At 37.2% G+C, this 12,040-nt stretch overlaps 1 protein-coding gene across 1 annotated transcript in view; it reads left to right on the top strand.

Moving 5' to 3' along the window:
- The window catches only part of LOC110441623 (endoplasmic reticulum lectin 1-like), a 21,374-nt gene extending 10,128 nt beyond the window's left edge, over window positions 1-11,246 (top strand). Inside the window, exons 6-14 of the mRNA XM_021484816.1 lie at window positions 2,290-2,339; window positions 3,614-3,834; window positions 6,357-6,471; window positions 8,116-8,292; window positions 8,874-8,933; window positions 9,277-9,386; window positions 9,652-9,729; window positions 10,034-10,112; window positions 10,340-11,246. Coding sequence (XP_021340491.1) covers window positions 2,290-2,339; window positions 3,614-3,834; window positions 6,357-6,471; window positions 8,116-8,292; window positions 8,874-8,933; window positions 9,277-9,386; window positions 9,652-9,729; window positions 10,034-10,112; window positions 10,340-10,417 — 968 coding nt within the window. The 3' untranslated portion in view covers window positions 10,418-11,246. The remainder of the gene's footprint in view (window positions 1-2,289; window positions 2,340-3,613; window positions 3,835-6,356; window positions 6,472-8,115; window positions 8,293-8,873; window positions 8,934-9,276; window positions 9,387-9,651; window positions 9,730-10,033; window positions 10,113-10,339) is intronic.
- Window positions 11,247-12,040: the final 794 nt, after the last annotated feature.

The following is a 12,040-nucleotide window of genomic DNA, read 5'->3' on the forward strand; positions in this document are numbered from 1 at the left end:
CTTAAATTGTAAATTTCAGGACCCCCGAGCTATCCGTTCTCCCTTGGGGAGGGGGTAAAGTTTACTATAGTTTATATAGGGAAATAACACTTTTGGGTATATTTTGACAACTTTCTGTAGGAAATTATTTTTACTTGGTGAGAATTATCCTTTGAGGTAGATGGTTTCAAATTGTAAAATTGATAAGGGAGGCACCTCTACCATAGTAATGATAAGGGACGCACTTCTACCGTAGTAATGATAAGGGAGGCACTTCTACCTTAGTAATGATAAGGGAGGCACTTCTGTAGTAATGATTAGGGAGGCTCTTCTACTGTAGTAATGATAAGGGAGGCACTTCTACCCTAGTAATGATAAGGGAGGGACTTTTACCGTAGTAATGATAAGGGAGGCACTTCTACCGTAGTAATGATAAGGGAGGCACTTCTACCATAGTAATGATAAAGGAGGCACTTTTATCGTAGTAATGATAAGGGAGGCACTTCTACCGTAGTAATGATAAGGGAGGCACTTTTACCGTAGTAATGATACGGGAGGCACTTCTACCGTATTAATGATAAGGGAGGCACTTCTACCCTAGTAATGATAAGGGAGGCAGTTCTACCATAGTAATGATAAGGGTGGAACTTCTACCGTAGTAATGATGAGGGAGGCACTTCTTCTGTTGTAATGATAAGGGAGCCACTTCTACCGTAGTAATGATACGGGATGCACTTCTACCGTAGAAATGATAAGGGAGGCGCTTTTACCGTAGTAATGATGAGGGAGGCACTTCTACTGTAGTAATGATAAGGGTGGCACTTCTACCGTAGAAATGATAAGGGAGGCGCTTTTACCGTAGTAATGATAAGGAAGGCATTTTTACCGTATTAATGATAAGGGAGGGACTTTTACCGTAGTAATGATGAGGGAGGCACTTCTACGGTAGTAATGATAAGGGACGCACTTCTACCGTAGTAATGATGAGGGAGGCACTTCTTCTGTTGTAATGATAAGGGAGTCACTTCTACCGTAGTAATGATAAGGAAGGCACTCCTACCGTAGTAATGATAAGGGAGGCACTTCTACCGTAGTAATGATAAGGGAGGCACTCCTACCGTAGTAATGATAAGGGAGGCACTTCTACCCTAGTAATGATAATGGAGGCACTTCTACCGTAGTAATGATAAGGGAGGCACTTCTACCATAGTAATGATGAGGGAGGCACTTCTTGGGTTGATTTCATTAAACAATTAGACTTCTAAAAGGTTTCTGAAACCTGTCTATTATAAATTATATTAAATGGAAGAGCTAAAGCTTTTTGTTCTACTTAATGCTTATCTATCTCCAATAAGCCCAGGGGGCAAGCAGATAATCTCTGACTCAATGTAGGGGGTGGGCTTATTACAGGACAATCAAATAGCATTAGTTAGTAAAACATTTTGATGGGCTTATTGCCAAATAATTACGGTAAGCCCCATATTAACCCCTATGAAATTTCCTGAATCACTTTTTACCTCATCTTTTTTTATACATCTGCCAAATGTGCGGCATGTTACGTCTACATGTATTTCACATATCGGTCTGTTAACTGGGACATTCATAATTACCTTATAACCACCACTTGTCCATCAAGTCTTTACTGAGAATGATATGAAGATTTGTACAGTATAACCTGTCTAAACCAGCCCCTATCTTATCTGGATCCCTGCCTTAACCGGCTGTGATTTGCGGTTCTGGCATATTCCCTATATAACCATAGTAGTTAAACCCTGTATAAACTGGATCCTGTCCATTCCGAAAACCGGCGTTGTTTTACAAAAGTTGGCATAGTAATCCATGTAAAAACAACCAGTTCATTCCGGTCCTGAAATTTCACATTCTAAACAAATTAGTGCTATCCAATGCTGGGTTGCCCTTCATTTGTATAAATACTGTATATTTTGTAAATACTTAAACGTTGCGATTGATTCATTTCTCTATTGTTGACACACTTGTATACAGATCGTATGCAAAACACTACATTTTTGTATTTTCAAAAAATGACATGCCGACCCTGTATAAACCGGACACCTGTGTAAACCGGACAAATAGTTTGGTCCCGTTGACATCCTGTTTAGACAGGCTGTACTGTATATCAAAAGATGGGAATGCTGTGTTAAATTTTTGCAATAATTATGGGAGCTTTCTAATTAATTTCGATTGATGTGTAGAATGTTTCTAGAATTATCAAAAACATTGTTAACAAAAGTAGACAGCTGTTGTTGTATATGCAGTCTTTATCTATATATCTCAACTTTTTGTTTCTAGCGAAAACATCAGAGGGGGAACAAATAGAAGAAGTTAAAAAACCTACAGAGGTAAGGTAGCATTAAATTTATTATCCATAAAAGTCATATTTTCAATAAGTGGAGATTGATTGTTAAGACATGTATGTCCGTCGTCCGTCGTCAACTTTTTGGCAGGGCCCTGAAGGGGATCTTAGCTAATTTGCTTTAAAATTCATCTCCTACTTAACGCCAGTGAGGATTTCAACCAAATTTAGTCTGTAGCATCACTAGGGGCGAGCAATCATTTCTTAAATAATTGAGGTTTGTTCGACCCCTGAGGCTAGGGGGGTGGGGCCCTGAAGGGGAACTTAGCTAAATTTGCTTTAAAACGCATCTCCTCGTAAACGCCAGAGAGGATTTCAACCAAATTTAGTCTGAAGCATCACTAGGGGAAGGCAATCATTTCTTAAATAAATGAGGTTGGTTCGACCCCTGACGCCAGGGGGGAGGGGCCCTGAAGGGGAACTTAGCTAAATTTGCTTTAAAACGCATCTCTTCCTTAACGCCAGAGAGGATTTCAACCAAATTTAGTCTGAAGCATCACTAGGGGAAGGCAATCATTTCTTAAATAAATGAGGTTGGTTCGACCCCAGAGGCCAGGGGGGCAGGGCCCTGAAGGGTAACTTAGCTAAATTTGCTTTAAAACGCATCTCCTCCTAAACGCCTGAGAAGATTTCAACCAAATTTGCTCTGAAACTTAATTGGGGGAGGGCAATCATTTCCTAAATAAATGAGACTGGTTCGACACCTGGGGCTAGGAAGACAAGGCCCCAAACAGGAAAATTATCTAATATTTTGCTTTAAGACGCTAATACCCCCTAATTGCCTGAGCGGATTGTACAAAATTTTGTCGAAAACATTATTGAGGAAGAACAAACATTTCTTTATTAAATGAGGTTGATTTGACCCCTGCGGTCCTAAGAAATGGTTCAGCTAGATTATCATATTCTTTGGTATAGTTTTCATAAATTGTTAAAAATTGGTTTCTAGGTTTATAAAAGCTTTATATAGTTGAATGAAAATTAAAGTATTGTCTAATTACACCCTGTAATATGACATATTATATATTTCAAAATCTGTTAACATGGCAACTCAATGGAGGCCCCTGATTAGTTGATAGTCAGATAGTGTGGTGACAGTTGGGTTAGAACATAGATCTTGTCTAGTTTTGAGGAAATTTCATATAAAGATGTACTAATGCATTCAGTTGTAATGACTTAAATATAAAACCAGGTGAGCGATACAGGTCCAATGGACCTCTTGTTTATGAAATATAATGCTATGCTGGGTTTGTTTATTCACAGATTAAGATCAAGAAAATAGACAATATTGATCTACCATATTTTGAAGTGAATATGACAGATGGGACCACATGTGACTTGACACAACAGCCGAGGAAGTGTCGATTTCTGTATGTGTGTCAGCCTGAAGGTCGAGGAGAGATCTACGAGTTTAAGGAAACCTCCACCTGTGAATATGAGATTGTGGTCCTCACTGCAGTGCTATGTTCTAATCCATTGTTTAAGTGAGTGTCTTTAGACATTCATTTTAGTCTTTGTCAGAAATGAGGTAACTTCAATTCTGTACATTTTGTCAAAAACATGACAAATGTTTGAGTAATCACTGTGGCCAAGTTTTGTAAAACAAAATTAGGATTATGTGACTGATTTTCTGTTCATATCAGAAGATTTCTTTATTCGCCTCATCAAAAGTGATGTTCATTATGTTATTTTTATGATTATTCTATAGTCATGGAGGCACAGTAGTCTAGCGTTAGGACGCCGGGCTCGTGACCCAAGGGTTGGAGTCACGTCACAGCACTGTGTTGTATCTTTGAGCAAGATACTTTACTCCGTTTGTTCCAGTATACTCAGCTGTTAATAAGTATGTGGTTGGGCAGTGCTAGAATTGTTGAATGCTAGCTGTGAGTGCCGAAATGGCAGCACCGGCTGTATGCTCCCCATGTAGTTGGACCTACGAACTAGGTTGTGATAAAGCGGTATATAAGAACCTCAAATTATTATTATATTATTCAATTATAGCCTTTGGCTGAGGTCGATATCTGGATTTATCGACCCGAGAAAGATATATTCAGAGGATGCAGTCCGAGGTCAATATATCTTTTTTCGGGTCGATAAATCCAAGTATTGACCGAAGTCAAAGGCTACAATTGTTTTATTATTTTCAAAACAGTAATGTTAGCAATCTGAAAAAAACACAGCAAAATGCTAAGGAAGCGGGACGATATGTTCGTTTGGAGACACGTCATTATTCTATTTTTAGGTCACCTGAGCTTTAGCTATTGCTATCCGTTTTCGTCCGTCGTCGTCCGTCGTCCGTTAACATTTTACATTTCAAACTTAAAGTCAAGTTCTGCTGGGCCGATTGAACTGAAAGTTGGTAGGAATGAACTTCACAACACCTCATGGTCCTGACAAAGTGTTGTTATTTTTCGGGTCGATCAGAAATCCAATATGGCCGCCACGGCCGCCATTTTGAAAACCTATTTCAAACTTAAAGTCAAGTTCTGCTGGACCGATTGAACTGAAAGTTGGTAGGAATGATCGCCTCATGGTCCTGACAAAGTGTTGTTATTTTTCGGGTCGATCAGAAATCCAATATGGCCGCCACGGCCGCCATTTTGAAAACCTATTTCAAACTTAAAGTCAAGTTCTGCTGGACCGATTGAACTGAAAGTTGGTAGGAATGATCGCCTCATGGTCCTGACAAAGTGTTGTTATTTTTCGGGTCGATCAGAAATCCAATATGGCCGCCACAGCCACCATTTTGAAAACCTATTTCAAACTTAAAGTCAAGTTCTGCTGGACCGATTGAACTGAAAGTTGGTAGGAATGATCGCCTCATGGTCCTGACAAAGTGTTGTTATTTTTTGGGTCGATCAGAAATCCAATATGGCCACCACGGCCGCCATTTTGAAAACCTATTTCAAACTTAAAGTCAAGTTCTGCTGGACCGATTGAACTTAAAGTTTGTAGGAATGATCGACTCATGGTCCTGACAAAGTGTTGTTATTTTTCAGGTCAATCATAAATCCAATATGGCCGCCACGGCCACCATTTTGAAAACATATTTCAAACTTAAAGTCAAGTTCTGCTAGGCCGATTGAACTGAAACTTTGTAGGAATGATTGACTCATGGTCCTGACAAAGTGTTGTTATTTTTCAGGTCGATCAGAAATCCAATATGGCCACCACAGCTGCCATTTTGGTAAACTATTTCAAACTTAAAGTAAAGATCTACTTGGCCGATTGAACTGAAACTTTGTAGGAATGATCGAATCATGGTCCTGACAAAGTGTTGTTATTTTTCGGGTCAATCAGAAATACAATTTGGCTGCCATGGCCGCTATTTTGCTACTAAGTTCTAATAGGCCGATCTCACTTAAAATTGGTCTAGGAATGATCAGCTCATGGTCCTGACAAAGTTAAGTTAACATTATACTATTTTTTACTCAAATTGGTACATATTTCAACAACAAAAATAAATACTGTAGACTCAGGTGACCGTTTAGGCCCATGGGCCTCTTGTAAGAAACACCCAGTCGTTCAACAAAAATCACGCGTCCAAGTCAATATCGGTTTTTATCGGTGGACACATGATTCACTTCTGGCCAATCACTTGTCGGGAATAATATGAAAAAATAATAATGTTAAATAAATATCTCCTTTTAGACTTTTTTGGGCTCCATCAAAAATGTTTTGTAAGGAGATACATTGTCAGTTATTTTTAATTTGCACTTAGTATTCTGCTGCAATGCAAATGCACCATACAAATGTTTTGAAATGTGTTTTAGTACAATGCATGTAATGTAGAACAAAATTTGGTATAAATGTTTGTCTAGGTTTATACTCACAGTGTACATTAACTTGAATGCCTTATATCATTTGTGACATTGAGAACTGTTGAACAGTGGAGTGTAATCTTCCTTGAGAACCTTTATCAACTGACACATATATTTTCTTCACTACGAATGAACACTTTTTTGATCACAGCTAAAATGTATCAAATATGATGTCTTTTGATCAGACCAAAAAATGCACCGGTGTCTAAGATAGCATGCCATGCTGTTGACGGCTCCCCCGATAAGCCGACAGTATTGAAACAGTGGGACAGAGAGGAGAATAATTACAAAGCTCAACCAGTAAGTATACAAATAAGACTCAAAGTAGTTTTGTTAATGAACATGTATTAAAAAAAAATATCTCTAAAATACACTAAAATGTACTTTGTTCTTATTTGAAATTCAGATGTTTCCATACTTGTCAAAGTTATGTGATTTTGCTGTGTAATATTTCTGAAAAAGTGACACTGAGGACCTAACTGTCTATCAAAAACACAAACTTAACACTGTGCCAAGCATTTTTCTATCATCAAAGCAAGAGATCCAAGCTTTAAATCTGGAAAATCCACTATAATGCAGATTGTTTGGATGTAGAACTGTGGAGGTAGAGACTTTTAATGTTAATCCCTGTGGCAGATTGTTAATCCCCCCAAGGGAGGGGAGTGAAGGTCTGTAATCCATTCAGTCATTCAGTTTATGCACCACTATGTAGGGAATTTCTCCCATACTTGCCTGTGAAAGACAGGAACTCACCTGTGAAAAGATAAACCTGTCTTTCTGAAACTATTGGTTTTCACTTATTATACCATAAAAACTCGTGTAATTTGCGCACTTTTTTTTGAGAAATTTAATGCCCAAAGTGGGGGGGTGCGCAAAATACATAGGTGTAAGCAATTTTAAGGTTTTTTTCATGAAAAGATCGACGATTCTTGCAGACCGCCATCTTGGACAAGAGAAAATCTCCCTTGGTACACGGAACTCAAAGACAAACGACGATCAACACATTTATTTATGTCAAACATCAATAAAAGATACATTTGATACATACTGTGTTGTTATCTGAGTTTATGTGAAAAGTATTATTAAATAGGTAACTGTTAACAAAGAAAATTGAACCAAATTCCTATGCCAGAGAATCGCCGATCAACTTACGTTTCAACATCTCGGCGCGTTTTCCAATTTCAATTTTAAGCTCTGTTCCATGCAAGTTCTGTTAGTTTTTATTTTCAAATCGCCTATGCGTACAGCATGTTTTTTTCCCTGGCTCACTTTCATGATCATCTCGCGTCTAACACTACGTAAACATGTGATTGATAAAAACCTCTTGAATTATTTCAATATTTATTAAATGAAGCATCGGGAAAATAGTCTGCTTTGATTTTTTTCTGAAAATGTATTCAGAAATTCAACATTGTTTCCCGTGTTTTGTTCTAATTGTTGAACAGACATTCCTTACCTTCCCTGACACTGGAGCTGGATAGTAATCCAAAAACACTATCCATTATGAAGAATACACTCAGACTTGGCTATTGAGAATAAAGACAAACTTACCTGGTTCTGATTAGTACTCGCTCACACAGGTACATGTAAATTATCTGCAGTGTAGGGTAGGTAAAAAGATTGTCCAGGTGAACCTTTTTTACTCAATTTTTCTGTTTTGTTCCGAGTTGGGAAGCATGCAGTAAGCCAGTTATTGCATGATTTCTCGTCACTCGGGACTTATTACACCCTCGCTTCGCTCGGGTGTTATAAATCCCTTGCTACTCGAAAACCATGCTATAACCTTTACTTATTCCACTATATACAGAGTTATGACCCTTTTTGTTCATTTTTGAAACTGAATTCTGTGTATAGGTGATCATGAGGATTAAAAATTGATTGCAATACTTTGCTTATACATGTATGTTATTAAAACTAAATTTCATTGCATCTTTTGTGACACAGAGTAAAGACAAATTTGTGATAAAGCCTGGAGATATTCAGGTTGAGGATGTGCAACCAGCCTCCCATGAGACCCCACAGCAGGCCCCAAAGGTCTCGGTCCCAGACACGACACTCGGAGATACAACTGACAAACAGGTCCTCAGGGACTTTCTCTCTGGCAGTCATTGCTTACAAGGGGTAAGTATTTCACATACTATTTACAAAGGTTAAGGGTTTTATAAACTGTTTACAAGGGATAAGGGTCCACATACTATTTACACGCCCTTATGACACATGGTTTATCTCAGGCAAACAAAGAATCATGTGTCTCTACTGCAAGCGACAATACATCTTTTATTATATCAAAATAGAACTACAACACCACATGAAGATGACGAGGTTTCCGCTTCAGTCACTTAGGTGTTGTGGCTCTAGCATATTTTCTATAAAGGCTCTGAAAATGGGAAATATGTCTGGGGAAACTTAGGTATTTGAGGGTGACACAATGTTTTATTTCCCCCTCATGTGATCAATAATCCAATCAGACACTGTTATATAGGTATATAAATGATTTAATGTTTAGCTAAGCATTCCATAGGTATGTTTAATAGTATTAAGCCAAACATTCCATTTTTAGCAAAAGTACAAAGGGCATAACAAATCCAGAGCTATCAGAAGTTATAGAAAGAATGAGTTTGCATTGTTATATATGTATTCAGGTCTACATCATTGCTTCCACAACACCATATTTACCCAATGTATATTTCTGTACTTTCCAGGGCTCTGGTTGGTGGAAACATGAATTATGTTATGGAAAATATGTTAAACAATTCCATGAGGTAAGTGTTTTCCCGACCAATTTTTATTCAAGCAGTTATTTTCTGTTTCATCCTTGTCACCTCCGGACTAATGCAATATTTTCTTACTTCACATTCAGGCAAGAGCAGCAGTTTCATCTTCTCTTCGAGTCACATTGAGACTAGAGCAGGAATATTTTGAGGAAATAATACACATTGTAAATTTCTTTTTTCATGTAGACCTCTTTTTTTAAAACAACCAGATGTTTGTACTGCACATTGATTTTATAGTTAAAAATTATCTCCATTAATGTTTAAGTCTGAGTCATTCAAGTTTGGCAAGTTTGAAGACTTTTATTGTAATTAATTCACCAATTTCTTGTAGGATTCAAATGGAAGAACTGAGGTTTTCCTTGGCTATTGGAATGAGCAAAAACATTTAGAATGGTTAACAAATCACCCTACCAAGAGACCATCAGAAATAGGAAAAAGAAAGTAAGTCTTGTTCCTGTAGAGAAGGAGATGATAGATGATAGATTTTGTGCTGGCTCATCTGTGTGATCAGAATTGTGTTTCAGAGTGCTGACATTTCCCTACAATGCTAAAACTGCTGAAATTAGCATTTTCCATACAAATTTGATAAATTATTAATGACAAATACACAGTTTTACTACAAGGAAAGTTGGTTTGAATGTTCCCATAGTGGTTTTTTTGTTAGCTGATGTTCAGCACATAATCAATAATACTGTTTTACTTGCAGGTTTTTAAATTATCTCTATGTAGATGGAGAAGTATGCGACGTGACAGGTAGAAAAAGACTAGCAGAAGTTAAATTAAAGTAAGTATCTGCTCTGTTTGAACAGGGTTAAAATATGTACAATATTCTCCTCAACATAACTATGTTCAAACAGACTATGAAAATAAAGTGAATTGATGATGGAACCCTAAATGATAGTTAGCTTCACCAATGTCCATCCTGTTTCACCCAGCCTGATTCAGTATCATCTAGCAACTTCATTTCAAAAGAGATTTCAATTAAACTTGCATTCAATTAAACTTGCAACTTCTTTTCGTAAGAAATTTCAACCAAAAGTTATGTCAAGTACAAAAATATGTTGATTGAGCTTGTGTCTGGTTTTCAGATGTGTACCTAATCCTGGACAGCCACATTCTGTCTCTATATATCTCATGGAACCTAAAACTTGTGAATATATTTTAGGGGTAAGTAGCACATTAGAATACAAGAATATTGTAACCATTCACTGTTAGTTGGAAATCATTTTAAAGAAAGATTTTTTTTCAAAAACAAGTTAAAGAATTTAGAAATGGAATTTAATAATTATAATAGTCTATTACTTCTGTATTATATATACTTAACACATATTAATAAAACATTATTGCATATAAAAAGAAACTGACAAATTGAATGTTTTTGTTTTAATTTACAGATTGAGTCGCCACTGTTCTGTAGTATACTGGATCGTGCTGATGAAAATGGTATAATTAAAGATAAAATCAACGTGTAAGAATACGCTGAACATGGGGAATAATGTGAATGATTGAGACAACAATAAAAACAGTAGGTCTATAATATAGATTATATTCAGGAACAGAGGATTGCTTTGATTAATTATTCTGGATAACTCGTCTAGTTTGAAAATCTTTGACCCCAGTGCAAAACCACATTTTACATTCATTTTGAAAGTGAAGTTAGTGCACAATCAACAGCTGTTCTCACATGACCTGAAAAGTTGTGTGTCTCACAACGAAATGACTTGGTTGAAATACAACTCAAGTCCGACCATAGTCTTGCCCTTGTGGAAGAACTTCAATAAAAACAAGTGCCTTTAACTCCTCAGTTATGTTTAATCACCATATACATAGCTTTAGCACTAAATCATGGTAGATGTAACTTTGTCACCGATGTGTGGAAGTATGGATGGAGCACATTCACTGTCAGGGCCCTGGTTGATATGACCACGATGTGTGGATACGATTTTTGTCATGTTTCATTTGCCTACATATTGTTTAATATTAGTCAGTGTTTATACCTCTTGGCAATGCCAAAAGTACATTGATCACATCACATCGTCTTTTCCTTAAGGCACTGCTATACAGAAGCCAAAACCTATTTGGATAAGTCATATATAAATACCAAAACACACAGTGTATATATTAAACTTAGATGATCAATTCCTCTTTTTCGTTTGTATCTAATCATACTAGCATATCTAAAAGCTTAAAAATCTGTCTTGGAAATATGCTCTGAATTTCTTGTTGTATTTTCTGAAAATGTTTTATGTAGAATTTTGTAGAAGCTCAGGTGACCTATTCTAATCACTTTCCGTCTGTCCGTCGTCGTGCGTAAACTTTTTACATTTTCAACTTCTTCTCAAGAACCAGTGGATGGATTTTGTTCAAACTTAGTCAGAATCATCCTTGGGAGATGAGGCTACAAAATTGTAAAATTGGGATTCCTACCCCAACCCCTGGGGCCAGGGCGGGGCCCCAAAGGGAAAATTAACCAATATTTCAAAAATCTTCTTCTCAAGACTCAGAGGTACTACATTCAATTTCAGTGCATAAAAAGAAAGATCATCAGGGGCTTAATTTAAATTGTAAATTTCAGGACCCCCTAGCTATCCGTTCTCCCTTTAGCTTGGTGAGGGGGTAAAGTTTACTATAGTTTATATAGGGAAATAACACTTTTGGGTATATTTTGACAACTTTTTGTAGGAAATTATTTTTACTTGGTGAGAATTATCCTTGGAGGTAGATGGTTTCAAATTGTAAAATTGAGATTCCTACCCCGACCCCTGGGGCCAGGGCGGGGCCCCAAAGGGAAAATTAATCAATATTTCAAAAATCTTCTTCTCCAGACTCAGAGGTACTACAGTGATTTTCTCTACGTGGAAAGAAAGATCATCAGGGGCTTTACTTAAATTGTAAATTTCAGGACCCCCGAGCTATCCGTTCTCCCTTGGGGAGGGGGTAAAGTTTACTATAGTTTATATAGGGAAATAACACTTTTGGGTATATTTTGACAACTTTCTGTAGGAAATTATTTTTACTTGGTGAGAATTATCCTTGGAGGTAGATGGTTTCAAATTGTAAAATTGAGATTCCTACCCCGACCCCTGGGGCCAGGG

The sequence above is a fragment of the Mizuhopecten yessoensis genome, unplaced genomic scaffold (assembly GCF_002113885.1).
Source record: "Mizuhopecten yessoensis strain PY_sf001 unplaced genomic scaffold, ASM211388v2 scaffold716061, whole genome shotgun sequence".
In the NCBI taxonomy this organism is placed as follows: Eukaryota; Metazoa; Mollusca; class Bivalvia; order Pectinida; family Pectinidae; genus Mizuhopecten; species Mizuhopecten yessoensis.